The following is a 27,062-nucleotide window of genomic DNA, read 5'->3' on the forward strand; positions in this document are numbered from 1 at the left end:
AGCTTCTTAAACGTGACGATTTCAAGAATGGCAGCACATATCAACGTGTGCAGAAACAAGCTAGCAACTGTTGCCGCGTAAACAAATTCTCGCGTGGTTTGAAAATACACCACGTGCGCAATGAAATATTATAAATGAAGAATAATGTGTAATATCCACCGTTTGTACATATTGTAACCTCCGCGTTGGAGGAGTAATATTTTTTTCGTCCTATTTGGAAGTGCTGTGGTACCTGTAATTATGAAGAACAAGCCAATTAGGCACAAAGAATCTAACACGTTCAGAGTGAGTACTGTTAAAACTAAAAAAAATCAGTGAAATTTCCTATAACTGTCGGTGACATGAATTTATTTCCCTTGCTTAACTTTCACTAGTTCTTACCGTTCGCGGAGAGAATCGCTGCCATAGACGTCGATGTATTTCATCATGTTGACAGAAGACGTGGAGTTGAAGATGAAGGGGAAAATCAAACGTTTCTTTACCTTGCCCTCGAAAAATGGAATGTACTCAATTGTACTGATAGTTACTCCGAATTTCGCCGCAACTTCATATCAATTGAAGACGTTGAGACCTTGCCGCAATTGGTGTTGAATTCCAGAGTTGCGGCAGTAACACTCTTGAAAAGCCTAAGAAATTCCAATTATCTCTCATTGCAACCTGTTCTAGAGTGAGTAAATTAGTGAATTTAACTGTATTAGGACTTACCGTTATTCGGTAATTATTTATTACATTTTTCTCGTTTGCTTGTAGGTGTGTGGTTGCGTTAGCTAAGGATCTTCGCCATGATTTCTACCAGTATTTCCCAGCATTTATGATACGGATCATAAATATCCTTACAGCACCTATACCACCGGAAGGGAGAGGGCAGAAAGAAGCTGAAATCGCGGAATGGTGCTTGTCATGCTTGGCTCATTTATGCAAGCATCTGTGGCGTTCTTTGCTCAAAGATTGGGAGTACGTATACGGTTCTCTTCTGCTGCCTTTAATTTTGGTTGATAAATTAAATAAGACGAAAGGAAAATCTATAACCGTCAAGGATGGTGGTACTCCCTCAGCAAGCTGCGAAAATTTAGATTCCTCATCTACTGATGCCGGATTTTGTGTGACGAACGAAAAAAGTGACTACAGTGAAATCACCGAGGAAATTACCAGTGACACGCGACTGAAAGATCAGAATGGTAAAGATGAAGCTGACAACCATCAAGAAAATGTTTCTGAATTTTATCTTCGAGAAAAGCTGCTCCTTAGGAATCCACCGGAGTACGTCCGGGATTTCATCGTTCAGAGTTTTGCGTTCGTTGCTCGCAAAGCCAAGGATAAATCTGTTTTTCTTCAGTCTGTTTACACTGCATTGAGGTGTAATACATCGGTAAGTGATATCCCTTTGTATTTTATAATTATAATTGGTAGTGATAACGAACTCAACTATCAGTACTCTTTAAACTTCAGAAGTATGCTGTATTAGTTAAATCGTAAACTTGGTCAAATATTGGTTTCAGACCTTATGAATGTGTTAATGAAAATATTAAAGTGATTAAAACTTCGATTATTAGCACATAATATTCACGGTTTAATTTATTCATGCAGGGTCATTCCATGTCAGTTCACCCAGGCATGGCACCCACCGACTCGGATTTTAATGAAATTTTTGTCACTAGCTACTATCACCTATCTAATGACCCATGTAAAATATTTCCTCTCTCACTCTCATAGTTTGCAAGATATGAGGAGTCGAAGTTTGAGATGTTTGCTCAGAAGTGGTGCTCGTGGGAGTCAAATTCCAGAGTGCAGGGCACAGGGTAAAAATTCATAACTCAGAAACCACATAATATATTTGAATGAAATTTTGACCCCTTGTCTATCCAAGTACATAGCTTCCATAGTAATGTCTTTTATTCCCCTTGCATTGTTATGTTAGCCAAAATGATGTCAACAGTTGTTAATTAGCCGATTTTTTTAGCTCAAAAACATTACTTCATATTTTCAGAATTATCACCAAAAGGCAGAGCAGTTAACTCATCCAATTTGTTTTTAATTGAAGGTTAATATGTGCTCCAATATACTGTGAAATAAAAATGGTGGTGTTTTGACTGCCACCATGAGTATTTCAGGTTTTACTTTTTTTCTGCCCCTGTGAGAGGGATTTTGGACACATACTGTAAGATAATAAGTAAAAGAGTATCCATACCTCCATGAGGATATATTTGAAATATTGGTCAGTAAATCTAAGACCAAACATGTAGTCTAGTGAATGTGGCTCTTGTTCATACAATTGTTTTTAATAACAATACTTGGCTTGTGGCAGCTGAGGGGAAAAGAGTCCAAATGGCTCAGAAATGTGAAATGATGCTTTTTTTCCTGGAATTTACCCATTTTTCAAGTGTTTAGTTTATGGAAAAATTGGTATCAAAATACATTAGACTCTTACTGTGCATTAGAGGATAAATGGAAATACTAATTCAAATAAAATTATTTAAATAATACACTTCAATGTGTTTAAGGCATCTCCTGAACATCTCTGGAGGCTCTCTCGGGCAACTAGACGCTTAACAGTACCACCAATTCCATCACATGGGGATTTTCCATATGGGTGCATAAATTTCACTTTCACATCATGTTCTTCCTCGTGTTTAGAAATCACTAATCCAAAAAACCAGTGGTCATCATAAGCACATGCAACGTACAAGTTTGTTAAGATCTGTGAAAAAGTGATTAAATGAGTCCCGCTGAACTGGAGTTGTACAAAGTTAGCCTCACTTTCACAGAAGAAGTACGGTCTTCCAGACCCTTGGTGATGGAAGAGCTGGCAGAGCAAATGGTATTACTTATAGATATGCAGTAGGTTGTCACTAATATCCACATTCCTTGATGGCAACTGGAGTATTAAATTTCTATTTCACTGGGAGAGATAATGCTGACATTATGTGCCCTTCTCCCCTGCCTCCCATATGATTGTATTACATGGCAAACTTGAGAAGGTAATACAATCCCACCTATTCAGCCTCACTTTCCAGTGTTATTCCATCTCCCCAAGGAATAAGAGAATTAAGTGCAACCTCTACATTAGGAAGAATAAAATGTTTCAATGTATCACAGTGAGGGCATGATAAATCAAAATAGATTCTAGAGTACCACTTTTAGTCTTCTGCCAAGTCTTCTTGTGTGAAGATGCTCCATGGGTGTCCAAGTTTATTCTGTGTGTACGATCAGTGTATATTTACCAGTACATTAATTGTGTGTGCTATGAGTTAGGCGAAGCTGCTCATCGTGAACTTCGACATTAAAAAAGGTTAGTGTCTCCACTATGCTTCAAAATGAGCAAATTGTTGAACTGTGCAGCATTGGAAAAGTAATTGCATCTGATTGCCTCAAAAAAAGCTACACACCAGTGGTGCAACTGAACAAAATTGAGATCATGAGTATGCTTCAAAAACAGCTGTTATCGCTCAGAAGTGGTGTACCTGGGGAAGTCCTATCCAATGTCTGCGAACATCACAGAATATACTATTTGAAAAAGTATGAAACCTACCAAATATATTGTCTTGATCCTTTTAAGAGCCACAAGAAGAAAATATCAAAATCACTGAGAAATGCAAGTCTTGAATTTGCAGAAAAGTCCTGTAAAATCCCAACTCTTCGGAAATTAGTGCCAGGAATGAAAATATGCCAGCCATGTAGGGAGGAAGTACAGAAACAATCCAAGTTTGGAAATGAGCTTTCTGATGTTGAAGCAGTAGATAAAGACAGCAATGATAGTATTTTGAAATTTCAAACAACAGTATCCCAAGAAAAATCAACTGAGCTACTTAACAGAACGCTGCAAGATATAGAGGAGTCACCTTTAAAATTTCATGGCATATCATCTCACAGAATGTCAACCTACGCTAAAAGGAAAGTAGAGTCAGCATGCAGTAATTTTAAAAGGAAAGTTAAAAGAGTTCTTGATAAAGAATTATCTCCAGAAAAGGATGACCCAAAACTGCCAAAAGAACTACTTCAGAAAGTTCATGATATGGATGTGCTCATAGACTTAATCAAACAAAAAGTTGACACATCAAGCACTCATCAAGGAAAGGTACATCTGTTATCATTGGTACCAACTTCATGGAGCAGGAAGAAAGTAATGGAAGAGTTTCATGTGAGTGAGTACACTGCCTGCCAAGCAAGAGAACTTTTCAGAGACAATGGAAAATTAGCTGCACCTGAATTGAGAAAAGGGAAGGCAAAAATAAAACATTACAATTAGTTAGGACTTTCTATGAAAGTGATGAGTACTCCAGAATGATGCCTGGAAAGAAAGATTCCATTAGTATCTCCAAAAATGTAAATGTTCAGAAGAGATTATTACTTGCTAACTTGAAGGAATTGTATTCCACTTTTAAATTTGACTTCCCCAGAATTAAAATTGGCTTTTCTAAATTCTGCAACCTAGGTCCAAAATGGTTTGTGGTAGCAGGATCTCCTGGAATGCATTCAGAGTGTGTTTGCACAATTCATTAAAATGTCAACCTACTGCTTAATGCCTGTAATATAGAGGAAACAAGCCAGGACCTAATTGGTTATTTCGTGTGCTCTAGAAATAATAGGGACTGTATACTGCGACATTGCTCTAAGAGTCCTTCACGTGAAAAATTGAAAAGCTTACTGCTGAAAAAGTTTGAACAATGTGACCCCAGAGATGAAGTTTCATACAGTCAGTGGGTTTCCAAGGACAGATATGAACTGGTGAACTTCACTGCGACATTTGATGAGTACTGATTAACTTTAATTGAAAGAGTGGAAAAACTGTGTTAAGATTTCCATGAAATGTATATTTCGTATATTCGCGGACAATGCCATTTTTTATCAACAGAAAAAAGTATCTATGTACTTTTTTGTAGTCAAGGGTTTGTTGTTTTACTTTGTGGTGACTCTTTAAAAAAGGGTTGAAGAATAAAACTTGAAGTAGATAGTTGATCCTGTTTTTTCTCCGGACTAACTGTCGAAGCTTTCATAGTGGCACGAAGATTTCGTCCACTGGTTACCGAAACAAAATAGAAGTTTCACAAAGGAATCAGAGTTTTCTGAGCATGGAGTGAATAGATTTAAAGGGAAAGGAAAGAACAAAGGTAAAGGTGGAAGAAAAAGCCATCCTCCCATCTGTTATGTATGTGGAACAGAGGGACATCTATCTTTCCAGTGCCCTGATAAGAAACAAAATTCTATAGAGAAGAATCAGAATTTTGAATCTGTGAAGAAGGGGCGAGCTTCTGTCATCACAAGAGGATATAAAGCATTGTGTACTCACCAAGAGAAAAGTATAGGAGGTGCGGGATTATGGATACTGGACGGTGGAGCATCAGACCACATGACCAATAGAAAAGATTTATTCATAAATCTTTGTCCCATAACTGGTCAAGTTGTTGTGGGTGATGGATATGCTTTGGAAGTCAAAGGAATTGGCACCATAAAATTGGAGATCTCCACTGAATGTGGTGGCTTTACTATAGACTTCTCAGATGTACTGTACATCCCTGATTTGAAAGATAATTTGCTTTCACAAGGAGTATTGGACAAGAAGGGAATGAAGTTCTCATGTTATCAAGGGGTGGACGAGATATCAGATGAAGGAGAAGTTTTCTTAAAGGCATTTCTCGTAAATAATTTATATTACATCACTACAGAAGGAGGAGTCAGCATTGAAGATGTCAAGATTATTTCTGAGACAAAGAAAGCATCCATAGTATCTACCATAATATGGCATGATAGACTGGGGCATCTAAATGAAGACGATATGAAGAGAATTCCTTTGGATAAAAAATGTGGAATTAACCATTTTGATTGTGATACTTGTAATGCTGGGAAAATGAAAAGGTTAAAATTTCCTAACATAGGTGGAGAATATACATGCAAGGTCTTGGATAGAATCCATTCTGATGTGGCAGGTCCATTTACACCCAAGACTTTAAACGGAGCTAAGTACTTTGTCACATTTATTGATGATTTTACAAGGTATTCTATGGTCTACTTATTGAAAAAGAAGTCAGAAGTATTTGAAAATTTCAATAAATTTCAACGTAGAGTGGAGTGCCTGCACGATAGGAAAATTAAGGAATTCCAGAGTGACAATGGTGGAGAATACACAGATAAAAAATTCTCAGTACACCTGGAAGAATGTGGAATCTTACATCGTTTCTCAGTGGCATATACTCCACAGCAAAATGGGCTATCTGAGAGGTACAACGAAACTATTCTGAATACAACGAGATGTTTACTGATAAAATCTGGTCTTCATAAAAGATTTTGGGGAGAAGCTCTCATGACTGCTGTACATCTCAGAAATTTGTCTCCTACTTCTGCACGGAATAGCAATATTCCAATGAGTTTGTGGAAAGGACGGGAACTAAAAGAGATAGATTATAACTATCTAAGAGTTTTTGGATGCCAGGCATGGGCATGGCAGCCAAGAGAGACAAGAGATGGAAAATTGAGTCCCAGAGGAGAAGAAAGCATCATGTTAGGATATGAAGAGGGCATCAAAGGATATCGACTTTGGAGTCTGAAAAAGAAGAAAGTAATAATCAGCAGAGATGTCAGGTTCAACGAATCAAAATTTCCTTTCAAGATGAGCCGAGATGATATCAAGATTCCCGATCTAGACAGCGATGGCGAACCTGATCCAGGAGAAGACATTGTGGAACAAGGCTATGTTTTCACAGGCGATGGAAAAGCTGAGGAGACTAAATCAAACCAAATTTCATCACACCCGGTGGTGATCCCAGGTCTGACTCCAGTGGTCCCAGATTCAGTTTCAGGGGGAGCAGTGCCTGAGATACCAGAGGAGGCAGCACCTCGTGTTGCAGTTTTGGAGGATGACGTTGAACAGCCTGTCTTGGTGGTCTACCCCACAGTTACTAATTTAGAGGTACCAGTGACAAACCTTGACCCTGGTGAGGTTGCTGGTGAGGTACCAAGCCAGTCCATTCCAAGGAGGTCAAAGCGTGTTAGGAAGCCAACATCTTGTCAAAGCTGCAACTATGCTCATGCAAGTATTGAGTGTACTTCCATTCCAGGGACAGTAACAGAGGCTTTTAATAGTAAAGATTCTGAGTTTTGGGAACAGGCAATGCAAGAAGAAGTAAAAGTTTTGTCAGACCAAGGAACATGGGAAATAGTGCCAAGACCAGAGGGATTAAATATTGTAGGTTCAAAATGGGTGTTTGCTTTGAAACGTAATGATAAAGGGGAAATTATAAAGTTCAAGGCAAGGTTAGTTGCTCAGGGATATGGTCAAATCATGGAGTTGATTACCATGACACATTTAGTCCTGTTATTCAAAAGAAAAGTCTGAGGCTTCTTATAGCTATTGCTGTTGAGACAGATTTAGAAATGGATCAGTTGGATATTGTAGGGGCATATTTAAACAGTAAATTAGAAGAGGATGTGTACATGGAGATACCAAAATATCTCGGAGAGAATATAACGGTTGATAGAAAGTTTTATGTATGTAAGTTAAAAAAGAGTATATACGGTTTAAAGCAATCAGGTAGAAATTGGTATTTGCATCTAAGCTCAATTTTGTCTGTGTATGGATTAAAACAGTGTTTAAGTGATCCATGTATTTTTAGCATGTCTGACCTTAAAGTAGGGGTTTATGTTGATGATATGTTGCTTGTCGGAACGAAGGACAAGATATCACAGTTTAAGAGTTATCTAGGTAAGCATGTAGGAGTCAAGGATCTTGGTTCAGCCCATAATATTTTGTCCATCAGAATACAGAGACCTGAAAGAAGTGTGGTATATATTGATCAGGAGAATTATATAAAATATATGTTGGAAGAATTCGAGATGCAAGATTGTCATGGGGTGAATACTCCTTTACCAGTAGATTTTCAAGAGAGAGATGTCGAAAACCAAATAAGCAATTATTTGTATCGAAAAGCAATAGGCTGTTTGTTGCATTTGTCTGGAAATACAAGACCAGACATTTCCTATGCTGTGTGTATTTTAAGTCAGTATATGGAGGAGCCATGTCAAACTGATTGGAAAAATGTCAAGCATATGTTTAGATTTTTGTCTAAGACTAGAGGTTATGCTTTATGTTATCAAAAATGTCAAAGTAAAATTAATGCATACTCTGATGCAGACTGGGCAGGCAGTAAAGGTTATTGTAAGTCCATTACAGGATATCATATTTCTTTAGCAGGGGCTCCATTTATCTGGCGAGCAAGGAAGCAAAAATGCATGGCAACCTCATCAACTCATGCAGAGTTTATTGCATTGTATGAGTGTGTAACTGAAATAGTATGGTTATCAGAGTTGTTAATAGAAATTAATCAAGGATGTTTAATGCCTAAACCTTGTGTTATATATTGTGATAATGAGAGTTCCATTGCCATTGCCAAAAATGATGTTATAACTGAAGGAAACAAACATTTCTTTGTTAAATACCATTTCATCATGGAACAAGTCAAAGAAAAAATGGTGTATTTTATATATGTACCATCAGACAAGAATACTGCGGATATATTTACTAAAAGACTGCCAGGGACAAGAATCAAAGTGCTATCAAAGATGATAGGACTTAAGGATCTGTACAATAGAATTTAAGATGTTTGAATATTTTATAATTATAATGTCTTGTGTTGTTTGGTACTCATTCAGAGATTGAAGGTGAAATGATTATTGCATTTTTCAAAACAGGTATTGTCCGAGGGGGAGTGTTAAGATTTCCATGAAATGTATATTTCGTATATTCGCGGACAATGCCATTTTTTATCAACAGAAAAAAGTATCTATGTACTTTTTTGTAGTCAAGGGTTTGTTGTTTTACTTTGTGGTGACTCTTTAAAAAAGGGTTGAAGAATAAAACTTGAAGTAGATAGTTGATCCTGTTTTTTCTCCGGACTAACTGTCGAAGCTTTCATAGTGGCACGAAGATTTCGTCCACTGGTTACCGAACAAATATTTTTGTCAAACTGGTGCCCCATTCATTTATTACAAAGGTACAGGCAAACTACCTTAAGCAAATGAAAGAAAATCTTGGACCCCATGAAGCAGCTGTTCTCTTTGACTTCAGTGAGAACTACTCGTATGTTATCCAGGATGAGGCACAAGGGTATCACTGGACAAGTGATAGTTGTACGGTACACCCTGTTGTGATTTATACTCAAGATCACCTGACTAAACAGCTTATTATTTCCAGTTTATGCATCTTGTCAGATGATTTGGAGCATGGTGTAGCTTTTGTTCATGAAACCCAAAGAATAATATTTTGCTTTGTTAAGGAAAAATTTACTTTAGTCAAAAAATTGAGTTACTTTAGTGATGGTTGTGCAGGACGGTACAAGAGCTGCAAAAAATTTCTCAATCTTTGCAAGCATTACCAGGATTTCTCCTTAATGTCATCATGGACATTCTTTGCTACAAGCCATGGAAAATCCCCATGTGATGGAATTAGTGGTATTGTTAAGCGTTTAGTTGCCCGTGAGAGCCTCTAGAGATGTTCAGGAGATGCCTTAAACACATTGAAGTGTATTATTTAAATAATTTTATTTGAATTAGTATTTCCATTTATCCTCTAATGCACAGTAAGAGTCTAATGTATTTTGATACCAATTTTTCCATAAACTAAACACTTGAAAAATGGGTAAATTCCAGGAAAAAAAGCATCATTTCACATTTCTGAGCCATTTGGACTCTTTTCCCCTCAGCTGCCACAAGCCAAGTATTGTTATTAAAAACAATTGTATGAACAAGAGCCACATTCACTAGACTACATGTTTGGTCTTAGATTTACTGACCAATATTTCAAATATATCCTCATGGAGGTATGGATACTCTTTTACTTATTATCTTACAGTACGTGTCCAAAATCCCTCTCACGGGGGCAGAAAAAAAGTAAAACCTGAAATACTCATGGTGGCAGTCAAAACACCACCATTTTTATTTCACAGTATATTGGAGCACATATTAACCTTCAATTAAAAACAAATTGGATGAGTTAACTGCTCTGCCTTTTGGTGATAATTCTGAAAATATGAAGTAATGTTTTTGAGCTAAAAAAATCGGCTAATTAACAACTGTTGACATCATTTTGGCTAACATAACAATGCAAGGGGAATAAAAGACATTACTATGGAAGCTATGTACTTGGATAGACAAGGGGTCAAAATTTCATTCAAATATATTATGTGGTTTCTGAGTTATGAATTTTTACCCTGTGCCCTGCACTCTGGAATTTGACTCCCACGAGCACCACTTCTGAGCAAACATCTCAAACTTCGACTCCTCATATCTTGCAAACTATGAGAGTGAGAGAGGAAATATTTTACATGGGTCATTAGATAGGTGATAGTAGCTAGTGACAAAAATTTCATTAAAATCCGAGTCGGTGGGTGTCATTTTGAAAATTTCTGGGTGATTTGACGTGGAATGACCCTGCAACATCCCGTTGGAAATTTGATATTTGAAAGCATATCTTGATGAGGAATGAACCTATTTTTAGTTTATAAGTGATATCTCCTCCTGTATTATATTTAGATAACCCCTGATTATTTAAAAATGAGGTCTTCCTGTAAAATCTTAGGTAATTTTCTAATAATTTGTTTTTTATAGAAGAAGTCAAGGGATAGAGTACAGTATGCTTGGTACTTCATCTATAGTCAGTACAGGTGAGATTGGAGATCGCGAATTACTAAGCTAGGGCATGTTAATTTCACACATTTGGTATGGGTGCAGATCCGTTCTTGAGGATTCCTCTCAGTGTGAGAAATTTGACTAATTTGAAGTTTCTAGACATAATGCCTTATCTGAGGTAACCTACCTTATCAACAGGTTCAAATGGAAACACCAATTGTGAATCAACACAGCTACTTCTAGATGGGATAATAGGTACATATAAGTACAGGGTACATGTTTTTTATATTTTGTTGAAAATATAGCTTATCTTTGAATGTAGGTTTTCGCAGCAAGAGGCATCTTTGCTAACGGCTCCCGGGTGCAGCTGTGTGTTGCGCTTTGTCGTGCAAGCTTTCGCGACCGTTACAGGATGCATCACCAGGCGATGAATGAAATCACGGAATTGGTGGTCAATTAAAGTACTCGTCCAACCTCCCCCATCCACCGGAGTAGTGGGGGAGGAAGGCAGAGCTGACGTCAGCAGAGCTCTCGCAGGACAAGGACAGCAGAACTCTCTCTCCGCCCTCCTCCCCCACTACTCCGGTGGATGGGGGAGGTTGGACGAGTATATTAATTGACGACCAATTCCGTAATTTCATTCATCGCCTGATGATGCGTCCTGTAACGGTCGCGAAAGCTTGCACGACAAAGCGCAACACGCAGCTGTACCCGGAAGCCGTTAGCAAATATAGCTTATCTCTTAGCTTTTGTATTCTCATTACATTTTTTCAACCAATAGCATAAAGTTATGTGGCCTCCAGCTCTGCTACTACGTAGAAAAGTTAAGTCCTAGACAGGGAAGCGGGTCTTTGATGAGGTGTTCAGGGTTCTGTTGTCAAGACGTGAAGGGGTTGCAGTAGAAATTCCGCGTTAGAAAATATACTCACAAACTTAGTGTCTTTCTTCACAGTTGCGTCTCCTCCTTGCGGGATATTGGGGAAGGGAGAACTTAGTCCGGCCGCCGAGAGTTGTCCGTTGACAGCTAGAAGGGGTAGGGGGCTAGGTTGCCAGGTAAGAAAAGGAAATGCCCACATCACGTGTTAACAAAAGGGTTTTGTGAAGAAACCAGCCAGAAGGGAAGACAAGCGTGAAGGATCCAAAGGAAGAATCCTTTGTTTTGGCGATTCGCAGAAAGGGGCTTGTTTTGGAGGTTCAGGCTTGTTTCAGTGCTTCACATGCATGTGACGTTGTATGACTAAGCGAGGGTGTGAGGTACATTTGGGGGACAGCGATTGGTTGCAAACCATGTTGGTGCCGGGTTCTCCGCCCCTCCTTTTAAAGTGCCATTGGACAACTTTTGCCGGCTGGATGCGTCTGGCCACTTAGCCTCACATCATCACCAATGGTGGTTATGGCTTTGGGTTATGGATTGGTTGGGGCTGCATTAAGAGTTATTCACAATCAAGAGATTTGAGTGGCCCCAGATCCAGATTTTGGCCAACCAAATCCTTCTTTTTGTCTAGCTTTCCATTGAATTTGGGGGATTGACCCCTCCCATATAACTTGTCAGCCTCCCTGCAGCCCTGTTTGTCTAATTACTCATTGCCACGCATAGCAAAGAACAGGAAGATGATCCTCAATTTTGTCTGGTGCTCATCAATGAATAGTGGCGGCGGGTAAAGCCCTCGCTTGCCAAACAGGAGGTCACGGGTTCGAGTCCCGCCCCCTAAGTTACCCCTAGCCAGGGCATGGTTTTTTGTGCATGTTTAAATGTTGACATGTTAAGGCCATATACATAGAACTGTTTTTGGTGGTATGGAAATAAAAAACCTGAGCTCACTTTTTTAGGCCACTTGATCGGCTGAGGAGGATGAGGGGTCATACTTGACAGGGTGTGGAAAGAAGAAAAATAGGGGGAAAGGAAAATGTGTCACTAACTCATTCATAGTCACAAAGTTGCGGTTGCGCACAGTCAATCCTTACATTCTCTCAAGCTAAAAAATTAAATAGGCCCCTCATAGCCATAGGCAAATTCTGTTCAACTATGACCAAGCACCATCTCAAACTGGAGAGGTTACTCTAGCAGCTAGCTCAAAGCAGAGGTAATGAGAGAAGTTGCTGAGGATAGGTGAGTGTTTGCCTACTCAATTTCAGGTTAGGGGTCTTGGTTCATTTGCTGAACCACCTTACATTTGAACACTGGACCACACTTTTAACTAAAGATGATGGTGCACAATTGTACACTTAATTTATTGGTACATTGCTTGGTTTGTTGTATCATAATACATACATATTTAGTACACTAAGTTTCACCAAGTTGAGTAGGTCCTTTTATCTATGAGGAAGTGGTAGAGGAAAGGGAGGGGTTTGGTTGCCTGGTGAAACTCCCAGGCCAAGACAATCAAACAATCTATCAACTGTATCAAGGATTCTTACAGAGGTTTGATTATAGCGCTTTTTGTCTGCAGATTTCTGAGCCTACTGGCAGCTCTGTTACCAAAACTTCTAGACACTGGCATACTTACCTAAAAAAATTTAGTACCTGTACATCCTAAGAATTATATTACCATTTTTATTACTCCTTTCTGTAAAATTTACAATTTTTTATTTATTAAAACTAGGTATTGTTTTGCAGTATGCATAATTTTTCCCTTTATAAAATATTTTTTGTTGCAGGGCATACCACGAACTGGCCAGCTATTAGCAGAGGTAATGAGAGGAGTTCAGGGGCACTTCCACAGCTGCGCTGAGTCTATGCTCCCCTTGCTGCTTCAGTTCTCCTGTAAGGCCTCATGTGACCCCTCTGATTCTCCTGCTGAACTTGGAGATGAAGTCAGTGAGGATGAAAAGAGTATTTCATTCCAACTGGTTAAACACACACTGATCAATTTGCTGTCAATAATCAAACCTGAGAAGGAAGCCTATTTACTGTGGAAAGTGTTAATTGTGAGTAAATATCTTCACCATACCTTCATCAGATTTTTGTAAAAATGGCTATTCAGGCTAGTCTTCTATTTTTTTCGAGTTTACCCTTGGAAATACTCCCCAATCCTCTCAAATGAATCCGTACTGTGGAATTAAGCCACCAAAGTTGATGACAAAAAATAATTTATGTTCCTTGTGATGGGTATTTTTTTTATAGGATGTGGTGAATAAGTGTGCAGCAGAATACAAAGTAAAGAAGAATTTGAAGCAAGTGATTAACCTTAAACACTCAATAGCTTTTCTGCATTCTGTTATTGACTTCAACCGTGGACAGTGGTTGCTTTCAGACATCAAGCAAGGAATTTTTGCCTCCAAGCAGCCCAGCATTTCTCTATCTAATCAGCTTGCAAATTTGCTGACTGGCATTCTGAGAATCCCATCATTAAATGAAAGTATTGCTGTATATGTTAGTGAGGTGGTTGGATCTGTATTGTCCTCACCTGCTGTGGCTCAAGGGAAATTTAGGTTGGAGCAAGATGTTGCTGCCAAGCTTTCTAACCAAGTAAGTTTCATTTTATTAATTAAAGATAATAACTGGGGGAATCTAAGATCTATGTACACGGGAACCTCGTTAAAGCGAGTATGGGCTATAACGACACCCTCGTTATTACGAGAGATAGCCGATGCACCGTCAATTCACCCTATAATAAGCGTGTTAAAAAATTCGTTTTTACGAGACCCTTTCGGTGTTGGCTCTCGCCATAGCGAGGGTTTCACCGCCGGAAGACTTTCATGAAGACTCCTTAACCTCTGTAATTGCTAGCGATCTGTTAGAAATGAAGTTAATGGAGTGCTCAGTCTCAAATTTATGTGGTAAACTGTCGTTTGATAAATATAATGATGACGAAACAATGCTTTGCATGATTTTTATTCAGTACGGCGCTTATAAATTGTTTGAATAGTTAGTCGTTATTTGAGTAAGGAAATTTAGTGATGCAAAAAAACATCGCCTTTCGTCTGGATTTATGCTAACGTTTATCGGATAGATGCTTATCTGTCACCGCACCACTCCTGTTCCTGTATATCTGTTCGCAACAGGTATATTGGCTATTATTTGCTCCACCTCCGGTAAAGCGACAATTCGCTATAGCGAGTGTTTATTAGTGCACCGTGGGGTGTCGTTATATCGAGGTTTCACTGTATCTAGTTCTTAATTTTGGCCCTTTTTTCATTAAGTGTAGTCATGAAGGGCTTGCTACTAGTTTTAATTTTTAGAGATCCCATTAGGGATGATGATCCAATCCATGATGATCTGGGGAACAGCCATTTCATTGTCTTACACTTATAACTCCTGGATAAGAAAATAAGCTCAATTTTTTCCCTATCCAATTGACTTTTTAAGCTATACAATACCCTCTTCCTGTCTCAAATGTTATAATATTTTTAATCTTCCTTAATTAGTGGGTTAGAGTGCATTTTTTAAGGTATTTCGTATGGGGAAATTTTATTGCAAACAAATTATATTCCAATGTGGGGCATGGCTTGCAGGTGATGAAGGTATTTCTTAGTTTAGCACAATGAAAAACAAGGGTATACAGTAGACTCTCGTTATTACGAAGTTCACGGGATCAAAAAACCAGATGTTCGTAATAACGAAGTTCGTATGAATGTTTCTTTTGGGAATCTTTTGTTCTTAAAGCTATGCAAGGTAGCAAGAAGTGCGGTTATCCTGCAGAATGCAACACTGCATTATAATTGTGCGTGAACTCACCATTGTAATGAACTGATCTAGCAGGCCGTGCAATGCTGCTAGAGCCAAAAAAAATTGCTGTCTGCAGGAAGGAAGACCAGGCGAAACGCTGAACATTCCTGCCTTAACGTCAGATGTGATACTTAGTTCAGATAATCCCCAAAGTGGGAGTTCCTTCACGCCACACCGTGTCGCATTGGCAGCTCGTAAGGTGCCAAATTTGAAATTTCTGGCACGCTTGAACTGATCCAATTTTCGTATCGCTGAAAGTTCGTAAATCGTGTATTCTCAATCCTTTTACTGCCAGCCCATTTTGGGTGGGATGTGCGAAGACTGTCAAGGCTTTTTTCCAGAATTTGCAACGTTTCAGATTTTGAAATTTTTCAGATACTTAATTTTATTTAATGCATCTAGATTTTTTCCCAATGCTTAAGATGTATTTATATCTTATAGCCACAGATAGATTATGAGGATTTACGTAAATTACAGCCGTTGAAAAGGCCACAATCGTGAAAAAAAGTAAAATATGTTGGGCCGATAAATCGGCCCCTGGCAGTTTTTGGTCAACCAGCAAGGGCCAATATATCGGCCTGGTGGCAGTAAAAGGGTTTAGAAGAGGACTTACTTTACATTCAATTTACGAGCAGTAATGAGTGGGTTACCATGATTCCACAGAAATGAAGCGTGTCATATGATGTTGGATGCATACTGAAGAAAGAACCGTGATTGACGCACTTGCGCACAGTGAACGAGGAGAACTTAAACATCATGCGACGGTTATAACGTAGCACTGTGTATATCCACCTAAATGCCGTTGTTTATTTATGGAACTTCGCAATATAATTCTTTTTGTAGCCGGTAGGATCAGTACTGCGGTTCGTAATTTCGTAATAACGTTTCTTTTACCGTAGATTGGATAGGCTGTTTTGTCGGGGCCAACAATTTGCCTCGTAACAACAAGAACTTCATAATAAGGTTGTTTGTAATAACGAGAGTCTACTGTATACTGAAAAGCAAGTCAGTGCTGATAATGATTGGCATCACCTTGTGCAGGAGCTAAGTAGGGTATGTTTTATTTTTTTCAGGTACTAATGTATCGTCATGCTGATGTTGTTATGATGTTTGTAAGAAGAACTGTTGATTTCTCTGGATTTGAGACACTTATTCTGCCTCATTTGATGTCACACTGTTGCAATTATCGACCTAAAAGTTTGGGTAAGTTACAATAATTATCGAGTTTTCATTATCATATTATTTTGCTGGGGGGATTTCGCCAAAGCCATTTATTGTTTTGCATATAGGTTGTTAGTTTTTAAGGTCATTTATTCCTGTGTCATCATTTGCAGCCATTAAAGTTGGTAGCTCTGATTGTTCAGACAAGTCAAGATCAAGTAAATTGTAACTTACATGCATACATTTCCCATGACTTGGCCCCTAAAACCAATACTATCCACTTTTCAAATGTGGCACATAATGCTAGCTTGTTCTTTTTTTCAATTGCAAAAGAAATTTACTAAGTGATGGCCTGGCTGAAATGCTCTGTCCCAACCTCCTGAGCCATTTTGATCCCAAGGTTTGAAAGGGCAGAAAGGTATAGTATCTGAGAGAGAGTAGGCTAATAGAAAGCTCTGAGATACTAGAAAATTTGTGCAGTTTCAAGTCAAAAATTTGTTATGCGGGGTTTTTTTTTATCTAATAATTGTAGCGAAAAATTTCTTGCCTAATAATTTTTTTCTAGAGGGGGCTATTAAATTATTATGTTATCTAAGCTTCCATTAGAGAAGACCCTGTAGGCATAGATTATGAATATGCATACAGCTATTGGGAGGCTACATGGGCCCCAACTTAGAGCATAACTTAGTGACTAGAATTGATAGTGCTTTTCAGGACAGTTTTAGACTATTCATGAATTTCAATTTTGTGATTTTGACCCTTTAGGTTTGTTTCTCTCATATCTCTTGCATATACTCAGGCTAGTCTTAGCTGTAACTTAGGATGATGAATCAATAATAGTCAGGGAGTCAAGATCAATGTCGGTTAAGTTAACTTATAGTAAATGAGGATACCCTATCATATTTTATAGTTATATGTGTAGTAATAATAATATCCCTGCATGCTACAGGCATGTCCTCACAAATGTTTCATTATACTACAGTAAAATTCGGTTATAACGCGGGTCTAGGGGGACATAGTTTACACCCGCGTTATCGGACAACCGCGTTATAACGGGAAATACGTGGGAAGCAATAAAAAAACCCTTAAAGGTAATTTTTATAGCCAATTTATTAGCGTAATACATTATTAAAATATTTATTTTATGATTTAGACGCTCTACTTTAACGGGAGTTAGTAAAATACTCGGATATTTTCTTTTGCCGCGATAGTTGATGGCTTTTCTTTGTCATGTAATTTTTTATGCCTGTAAGTGCAACAGATGAATACTATCGCAATCACTTTGTCCCTCCAACCAATTCATCAATTCACTTATATTATGTAATAAATGGCCGATTTTTGGCATCTCGACCTCACATTCGTCTTCTTCACTCTCGCTCTCATCTTCCGATGATGCAGCTGTTTTTGCGCGGCTCTGGACTGCGGCCACAATTTCTTCGTCACTCTTATAAGCAGATACAGGAGTTTCCTCATCTTCGCGAACCCAGGCCTCGAGATCACTCACAAATAGTTTATTAGAAAGAACATCTGAAGCTTCACGTGCGTCCTCTTCCGTGAAACCCAAAAACTCGTCTTCGTCTTCCATGCTATCGCCCGCTGTATACTCGCACTTTGACCAGCAATTTAGGATTGTAGCTGAAGTTATTTTCTTCCATGCCAATCCAATATTATAAGCCATATTCTTCAGGGTGACTGTTTTCAGATATTCTTGTACCTGCAGTTCTGAATTTATGACACTAGTGAGCAATTCCCGCCGATAATGGGCTTTAAATGCTCTAATTATCCCTTGATCCATGGGCTGAATAAGAGCTGTCGTATTTTTTGGTAAAAACGAAGCCACTATTTTGCCATCCCTCGATATCAAGAGCTCAGAAGACGGATGGGCCGGACAGTTATCTAACAGAAGTAGAGCCTTCTCTTCTAACTTTTTTGATCTTAAGTGGCTCTTAACCGATGGAACAAAATCTTCATTGAACCAAGATAAAAAAATGTCTCGAGTCATCCAGGCATTCTGACTGTTTTTGTAATTTATGGGTAGTGCTGTCATATTAACGTGCTTGAAGCACCGAGGACTTCGATTTTTACCAATACACAGAGGTTTTAACTTGTGACTTCCTGATTTGTTCGCGCACAGTAATAAAGTCACTCTTTCTTTGCTCATTTTTATTCCGGATTTATTTGCCGACTTCTTAATATCAAGTGATTTTGTTGGAAGCAATCTGTAGTAGAGAGCGGTTTCATCGCAGTTATACAATTGCTCTTCAGTGTACTCACCCTCATCAATCATCTTGCGTAAAGTCCCACAGAATTCTCTAGCTGCTTCACTGTCACTGGAACGAGATTCACCTTGCATGTTAACTTGCGCTATCCCGTGGCGAATTTTCCACCTCGATAGCCAGCCAGCAGAAGCAACAAAATCATGAGCACCACCTATTTGTTTATTTAATTTAATTGCCTGTGCTTGTAAAAGTGGACCGGATAATGGAACACCTTCACTGCGCTTCTGAACAAACCACGTGTACAAACATTCATCCACATCACCAGCAGCACTCAATCTGGCCTTTTTTCTATCAAGTCCTATTTCGTCATCCACTTGATCAACGAATGATCGTAATTTATCTTCTTCTTTCATCCAACCACGAATAGTTCCTTCAGGAACACCAAACTCCCTGAATAAACTTGATTTTGAATCACCGCGTTTCACTCTGTCGATTATGCCCAACTTTTCTTTTATTGTGTAAGTTTTCCTTTTGGCAGACATCGTTTTAACCCTAAAATCAATCAAAATTTTCGTAAAAAAGTAATTTTCATATTCATATTAAGACAAAGGTAAAACAGCCCATTCATTATTAAATGCTCGAAGCCTGTGAGCATTGAGTACCAACCTTGGTTTGAGCGCCGCGGTGCGAACGTACGAATGAGAATTATCTCAATCTCCCAGAATCTCGAAAATTATTATAGCCGTGCAACACACTTTTCAGCTCGAGTTCACAAGACACAATGACCGATCAGGCATTACCGAGTTTTTTTTATGGCTACGAAACAATGTATGGAATACGTCGCCAGCCGCGTTAATACAGTCGCTTGAAGTTGCGACGCGTCGGTAGTCACGCCGAGATAAAATTCGCCACAAAGTTACCTACCTCAAAAAAAAGGTCAATGTAATCATCTCGGGGGACATGGTGAGACCCGCGGTATATCCGAAACCGCGGTAAAGTGAGGCGCGTAATAACCGGAATTTACTGTAATTCAGAACAAGGTACATAATTTTTTATTTCCCATGGTGTATGCTCATGCATACAGGTTGAAGGTTTCCAAAATTAGTCCATTGGATGAGGATTTGGTACAGTTGATGCATAAGTCTCATTATTGTTACTTTTTCTGCATACATTTTTAGAATCTTCTGATGTAGACCAAGGGAAAGATGTCCTGGATCTATTGGCCTGTTTGATTTTGGAAAAAGCTCCTCCTTGCAAAGGCGGTGGAAAGGATTTGAAAGATTGGCATCAGTATTCTTTAGATTTCAAAATGTGGTATGTTGCTAAGTGCGTGTTTGTGGTGTATGTAAAGTGGTTCTCTTGCAAGTATCTCATTTACGAATTACATTATTTTCAGTGGGCCTGGTGGACAAAAGGATTTGAGTTACTTCTCTGAGTTGCTAGAAAGAACTCTATCTCAACCTGCTCAGAAGAATCCCTCTTTTGATACATATGTTAGCCTTCTCATTATTTTGCCTCACCTTAAGGGTATACGTGATATGAGTGGGGCGTTGATTGAATCAGTAAATTCATTGTTTGAATTGATGGATGGTTTTGCAGAAAGTGAGTCCTTGAAACAAGAAAATATTCTGTTTCTCATCTCGGAGGCTGTTGTAGCATTGGCTTTGATGAAAGATGATGGTGGCAGATTATCACGGAAAGTTCCATGTGATAAAGTCCTCTCAACCCTGCTGCCTCATGCCTCTTCTGCAAAGGGAGTGCCTGCCCTCAGGGCTATTGATGTGTATCTATCCTCTTTGTTGGAGGGTGAATGTGAGAATGATAGCCTTGTGGAAGGCAGGCCTGTGGAGCTGATCAGTAACCTGTATGCAGCTCTTTCTCATAATCTCTCCTCCCCTTATAGAGAGGTAAGCGATTGTTTGAACTTGATTTTATGTATCGGTAGCTAAAAGACTTGATTGCATGTTGAGAAAAATCTCTGGATCACTCTCTTCATTGGATGATCTACCATATCTCCAGAGACAGAATACAGTGCAACCTCGATAAAACGACACCCCACGGTGCACCAATAAACACTCGCTATAGCGAATTGTCGCTTTACCGGAGGTGGAGCAAATAATGGCCAATACATCTGTTGCGAACAGTTATACAGGAACAGGAGTGGTGCTGCGACAGATAAATTTATATCCGATAAACGTAAGCATAAATCCAGACGAAAGGCGATGTTTTTTTGCATCACTAAATTTCCTTACTCAAACAACAACTAACTAGCCAAACAATTTATAAGCGCCGCACTGAATAAAAATCACGCAAATCATTGTTTTGTCAATCATTATGCCAACGCCGACGAAGCCATTTTTCTATCCACTTAATTAGTGCATTTACGTAATCATTCTGTTACTTTGGTATTTTCCACTGAAAATTCAAAAATTAACTTATAAAACTGTATCGCGGTTATATAATGCCTCAAATGTTTCCATAGGTGTACGTTGATGGCTCCTGTACGTTTAGCGGCAGTGAAGTGAAATAACGTATTGCGTTTGTTTCTGCAGTCGAAAATGGTGGAAGGTTGTATAACGTTCCTGCCTTGGAAGACTTTTTTATCAGATAATGTAATATCTTCTTTATCTACGGTAAAAAGTTTGCTAAGCTTGAAAAATGATGTGATTAAAATTGCCGTTGTTAAAGAAGTTCCTTTTCGAGGGTTACGCTCGCGAAGTATTTGAAATAATACACCGAGTTTACCACGGCACTGCAAACGAGAGTCAGTTGTTCTGTGAGTTCTTCCAGCGGCCACCAGGGGATGCTCGGCTACCCACGTGACGGGAGAGAGCGCCAGTACGACTCCGACCACTGACGCGAATAGTTCACCCCTGTGAATCCGCAACGGAGAATAAATACGTCCATCCGGACAATTCACGCTGAGTGTCATTGCATCGTACATCCTACATCATCGCTAAGGCGCACTACCTACCTTTAGAGGCATCATTGCAAGAAATACCTCGTACTGCAAGGATTTTGTCGGGGAGTAGGATGTAAAAAAGTACCGTTTCGTCTATGTTATATCACGCGGGGAATACTTCATAAGATACTTATGATTGGAGTCCTTTCTTCCACGACTTCGGGTTTACACCGCAGGGATCACCTGCTATTATGAGGGGAGATAACGCTTTGGTGCTTTGCATTAGTATAATCAACCTTCCGCACTCTTGAAATTCTCGATTTGCAATCTATCCCTGAAATACTCCGCTTTAGGCTTAGGCGTAGCCCCTTTCTCAGAAGTTCCCGCAGACTGGAGTGGGCAAAACCACCCGAACAAAGCTCCTTATAACTCAACATAGACAGCTCTCCTTGGGCGCTTTTGTTTTTTTTTTTTTTAATCGTGAAGAGCGAATAGGAAGATAAATTAATTTCGACACTCATATTACTCCTTTCTTTTTATTTTCTCGCTTAGACGTGTTTGGTGTTTTTTGGCCATGGTGTCTGCCATCAAATGCTTTCTATTCACGCAACTCACGGACGTGCGGGTATGCTGCCGACTGCTTTCTGCCGCCCGAGGAACAAAAGAAGATCAAGCATTCAGGAATGCTAATGCCAAAATATTTTAATCAAAATTAACTACTTTTTTATCGAACGACAGTTTACCACATAAATTTGAGACTGAGCACTCCATTAACTTCATTTCTAACAGATCGCTAGCAATTACAGAGATTAAGGAGTCTTGACGTAAGTTTTTCCGGAGGTGAAACCCTCGCTGTGGCGAGAGCCAACACCAAAAGGGCCTCGTTAAAACGAATATTTTTAACATGCTTATTATAGGGTCCATTTACGGTACATCTGCTATTCGTCGTAATAGCGGGGGTCTCGCTATAGCCCGTACTCGCTTTAACGAGGTTCCACTGTATTCAGTTTCTCTAATGGTAGCCGACGTTCAGTGGGGGTTCCAGGGGGGATGAGTCCAGGGGCTCATAATCTCTCCCCCTCAAACTTTTCTAAGTTTTTGTTAGATTAATAGTTTTTGTATCCTTAAATATTTAAAATTGTTCAATTTTATCTGTTTCAAAGAATAAAAAGAAATTTAATGCTCCAAATTGCGTTAGAATAGGTATTTTAAAATTTTGCATGGGAGAACACCCTTCTCTCCAGGAGTTATTCCATACTCCCAGCACCTAGGTCATGGCACCCCCCATATATTTAGTGCTGAATCTGCCTAGGCCCACGTTGCCCAACTGACAACGTGGGAGTGTTCTTTCCCTTCTGCTCTTATCCTTGCCATGTAGGCATTACTGGGCTCCTGTTGCAAGGGCGCCTCTTTCCCTTCGTTTTCCCTCCTCCTGAGGTCTGGGTATAAAAGTCTTGGACCTTTGCACCAGGCCTCAAGAGTGTATCCATGGCAAGCGTACCCTAGGGTTTTCATTTGATTGCATGTTCATTTATTTGTTGATTTAGGTTCCTTGTTTGCCATTTTGTGCATTTTCCATTATTCATATTTATGTCTTTAATGTAGTTCAATTGGGTTTTTTTGACCCTTTATTTTAATGTGCATTTTTAGGTTTGCCGTTTGACGTTGAACATCTTTAAAAGTGCCACATTGATTGAAGCTGGTGACAGGAGTGATACAGGCATATTTTCTGTTTGCCTTGCTGCTGAAGAGGTTCCTCTTACCATTCATGATTTTAGGCAAAAAATTGGTCTTCTCGAAGGCCTGAAATCTGTACCTGACGATGCATTTCCTTCATTTAGTGCATATCAAGTAAAGTAACTTTAAATTTTTTTATCTCTGTCAATTTTGTCGCTCGGCATATTTTACTGTATTGAAACTTCTTTTGTTTCAGGCTAAGCTGCGGTATCTGCTTGGGATATTCTTCGCCAATTTCAAATTGTTGTGGGAACCTACTAGTAAATTGATAGCAACTATTGCTCAGGATAGCCCAAAATCATTTTGGGAGGTTTTTGCACCCCAGTTGAGGTTATCAATGGCCTACGCCAGATTGGAAAGTGGATCAAAAGCCACATCAAGTGAAATGCTTAGCGCTATGCCAATGGCTAAGAAATGGGAACCTCATGCCAAAAGAAGTTTTTTAGTCAATTGTGAGTATTTTCCTATTTGTAATAGTAAAATCTGCTTTTTTTTCTCAGATGTAGTGGCAATTTTATGCATGAATATGTGTCCTATTAAAGTGTCATTTAATATTCCTGCTGCTTCTCCCACCACACTGAAACTGCTCAACTGTCGGCCCAATTTCTTCATAGCAATACTATAATATCGCATACCTCACCTCAGACACTCTTCACGTGCTGAAATACTCACTTGGACTATTACACGCCACCCACCACCGATTGACATTCCGCATCAAATTTCTTTACTGCATCATGAATGGGTCCTTCAGATGCATTGATCTCCTGACATTCTTTTCACTCTGCATTCCAGCTTGCAAAACCCGCAATACTGAAGCTTTCCACCAGCCCAGTTTCTGTCTGGTAATATCCCATAGATTCCTCTTTTACCGCGTACCTTCTATTTTCAATTTTATCTCAAATACTTATTTTTCTCTTGACCTCTTTGCCTCCCGCACCAATTTCAATAACCAATTGAAAAGACTATCTTTTTGATATCCACCTTTTGCATGTATTGTATATGTTGTAAATGGTTGTTATTTATGTGATCATTTTTGTTTTTTTTTGATAATATTTACATAATTTATTTCCTTTATAAAACCCAATGTAAATGCCTTAGTGCTTTTTTGGTGTTAAATAAATATAAATCCTGACTTATTAATGAAATTTGATTTATATGCATTGGAAAATTTTAAGGTTCAAATATCAGTGGTTTCATTTTTAATTCTGTTTCTCTTGATTTTACCAGGTGATTATCTCTCTGCATGGTACTGCCAAAGGTTTGCCTTGAGTGATTCCCCTGATTTTGTTAATTACCGTGCACAGCTTTTAAATACCATGTGTGAAATGGTAGATATTTGTGAAGCTAGAAACAGGGATGTATCAGAAATATTCCTTTCATTTTACAAGTGAGTATTTATTTTAATAATCATTGGAGAATATTGCATCTATATTTTCCTTCTATTTCAAATCTGTATTATTCTGTTGCAGAGATGAATTTTTGAAGTCTGATTCCAAGGTATCTCCGACATGGGACATTCGAAAAGCTGAAAGTGATGTTGAGATGAATGATGTTGATGATGATTTGGAAGAGTCTAAAGTGGACGATGTGGAAGAAGAAAACTTCCATTTAAGTAATCGGATATCTACCAAGTATGTATTGAAATGGTGGTTACTCATTTCACATTGTTCATTTGCTCATTACCATGCCATCCTTATTTATCCAATGCTCTCTAATTTTAGGGCCATGATCTCATTCTTGAAACTGCTTTCTAAGATGAAAAACCCAAGGGCCATGTACAAGGAACCTGAGCTGGCTCGTGTTTATGAGGAATTAATTTCTCATCGCAATGCAGAAATACAGGAGCATTCTCTAGATTGTCTGTTGTCATATAGATGTAAAATTCTTCTTCCTTATAGGTAAGATGCCTCTAATATTCTTTTCGATATTGTTTAGATCAGTTTTTTTTTTTCTTAAAATTCACGTTCTCATTCTATCTAACTCTATTTGTATTGATCAGTTAAGTATTTACTGATGCCAGTGCAGTGCTCTTAGTCTACCCTGCTGTTTAGTCTAACATTAATTGCCATATAATTTTTTAATGGTAAATTTTAATTATGCTATGGCATTAATGACTTTTATTTTTGGATGCATATTATTTCTCTTTTTTGCTGTTATGCATTGATTTTTTTTTACTCTTTTATTTTGATTGTTGGGCTTTGTATTTTTTAGCCAAAGTTTGTTTGTCATCTTGAGATGCAGATGATTGACAAGAGTATGGTATCATCCACTCTTTGTGATTCAATTGTTACTTAATTTTTTTATTGTTCTGTGTAGTTTAAAAAAAAATTACTCTTAACTGGTACCTATTGTCTTATTAGTTCAATATCTCGGGAAATAATATTAATGAATGACATTTACTCAACTTCTTCGCTAAAACTTTTGCGGGTACTCGTCATGAACTTTTGGGCTATGTCGCCGCATCAATTCTTGGGTGGATCCCTTGAGAAATTGACTCGGCGACATAGCCCTAAAGTTTTAATTTACTCAACTTGATGCAAATGCATTTTCTCCTGCAGGGAAAATCTTCTAGGATTAATTGATGAGAAGAAATTGAAGTATGAAATCAACCTGTTTCGAATTGACAAAGAGAGTGAGTTGGTGAAGGAGCAACATCGAAGTCTTCTCATGCCTCTCGTGATGCAGTAAGTGTACCAGTCTCGTAAATTGATGAACTATGTCCGATGTGTGATAATTAAATCCAAGGGCAAGGTATTGCTCATCATTGGGTGCATTCAGCTGCTCTCTGCTTAGTGGTCAATTAATCACAATGGCATAATATTTCCGCATGCTGCAGACTGCGGTGTGACCGGTTTGTTTTCTTACCATCTGCTCCGTAGTGTCCAGTGTTGATCAAAGGTTTTCTTCGCTAACCAAAGTGGTACTTTGATATTGTATTGCTAAGTTGCTGTGATGTCACTGTGCTCCCTTCCTCATTGATTAGAGGTGATTGTTCAGTGCACCCAATGTAATTTCATTTGAAGGAACCAATGAGGAATAGTTATTTTATTCTAAATCTCATCTCTTATTAGGTCTTCTCCACTTATTCATTCACATTAAAAGTGTCTGACTACATGAATGGACAATTTTTTATTAGGTGCATAAATTAGTGGTGCCTATGTTTAGAAATATTCCTATAAAAGAGTCTTTGTGACTTGTAATGATTTGTAAAATGAAAGTATTTCTTTCCTTGCAAATTTTGCATTAAGTGAGTATCTAAAATACATTTAGACTAATGCTATATTTCTAAACCATTCTTAGACAATGAAGCAAGTGGTATGATGTATTTATCCTCTCAGAATGCCTGTAAATGGCAATGAGGTAAAAGCTTTTGATAAGTCATAAAACACTGCAAGTGAGTGAAAATTTTTGTCTCGGGCATTATAGATGGAATTTAACAATTGATATGCAGCAGTAATTGTCGATCTTGCTTTTCTGAAGCCATGCTGTGAATCATGTAAGATATCTTTTGATTCAAGATAAGAAATGATACGGGAATAGAACACTTTTTCGAAAATTTTGGAAAAAGCAGTAAGGACAGAAATTGGTCTATAATTGTTGGGGTCTGAAGATGAGCCTTTTTTTGGGATAGGAGATACTATGGCTAGTTTCATGCGAGAGGGAAATTCACCACTTAGGAAAGAGGTGTTAATAATATCAACTAGATGTATCTAGTTGATAATATCAACTAGATATCACAGTATAGTAATGATGTCTC

At 38.5% G+C, this 27,062-nt stretch overlaps 1 protein-coding gene across 1 annotated transcript in view; it reads left to right on the plus strand.

Annotated features, from left to right (window-relative positions):
• The first annotated feature begins 18 nt into the window (after nucleotides 1–18).
• The window catches only part of LOC124158737 (small subunit processome component 20 homolog), a 63,590-nt gene continuing 36,546 nt past the window's right edge, over nucleotides 19–27,062 (plus strand). The window contains exons 1-14 of the mRNA XM_046534005.1: nucleotides 19–285; nucleotides 375–667; nucleotides 751–1,369; nucleotides 13,276–13,545; nucleotides 13,742–14,086; nucleotides 16,360–16,489; nucleotides 19,845–19,980; nucleotides 20,063–20,573; nucleotides 23,219–23,419; nucleotides 23,502–23,757; nucleotides 24,533–24,692; nucleotides 24,775–24,936; nucleotides 25,027–25,203; nucleotides 25,864–25,989. Coding sequence (XP_046389961.1) covers nucleotides 241–285; nucleotides 375–667; nucleotides 751–1,369; nucleotides 13,276–13,545; nucleotides 13,742–14,086; nucleotides 16,360–16,489; nucleotides 19,845–19,980; nucleotides 20,063–20,573; nucleotides 23,219–23,419; nucleotides 23,502–23,757; nucleotides 24,533–24,692; nucleotides 24,775–24,936; nucleotides 25,027–25,203; nucleotides 25,864–25,989 — 3,431 coding nt within the window. The 5' untranslated portion in view covers nucleotides 19–240. The remainder of the gene's footprint in view (nucleotides 286–374; nucleotides 668–750; nucleotides 1,370–13,275; nucleotides 13,546–13,741; nucleotides 14,087–16,359; nucleotides 16,490–19,844; nucleotides 19,981–20,062; nucleotides 20,574–23,218; nucleotides 23,420–23,501; nucleotides 23,758–24,532; nucleotides 24,693–24,774; nucleotides 24,937–25,026; nucleotides 25,204–25,863; nucleotides 25,990–27,062) is intronic.

Source organism: Ischnura elegans, chromosome 5 (genome assembly GCF_921293095.1).
Source record: "Ischnura elegans chromosome 5, ioIscEleg1.1, whole genome shotgun sequence".
Classification (NCBI taxonomy): Eukaryota; Metazoa; Arthropoda; class Insecta; order Odonata; family Coenagrionidae; genus Ischnura; species Ischnura elegans.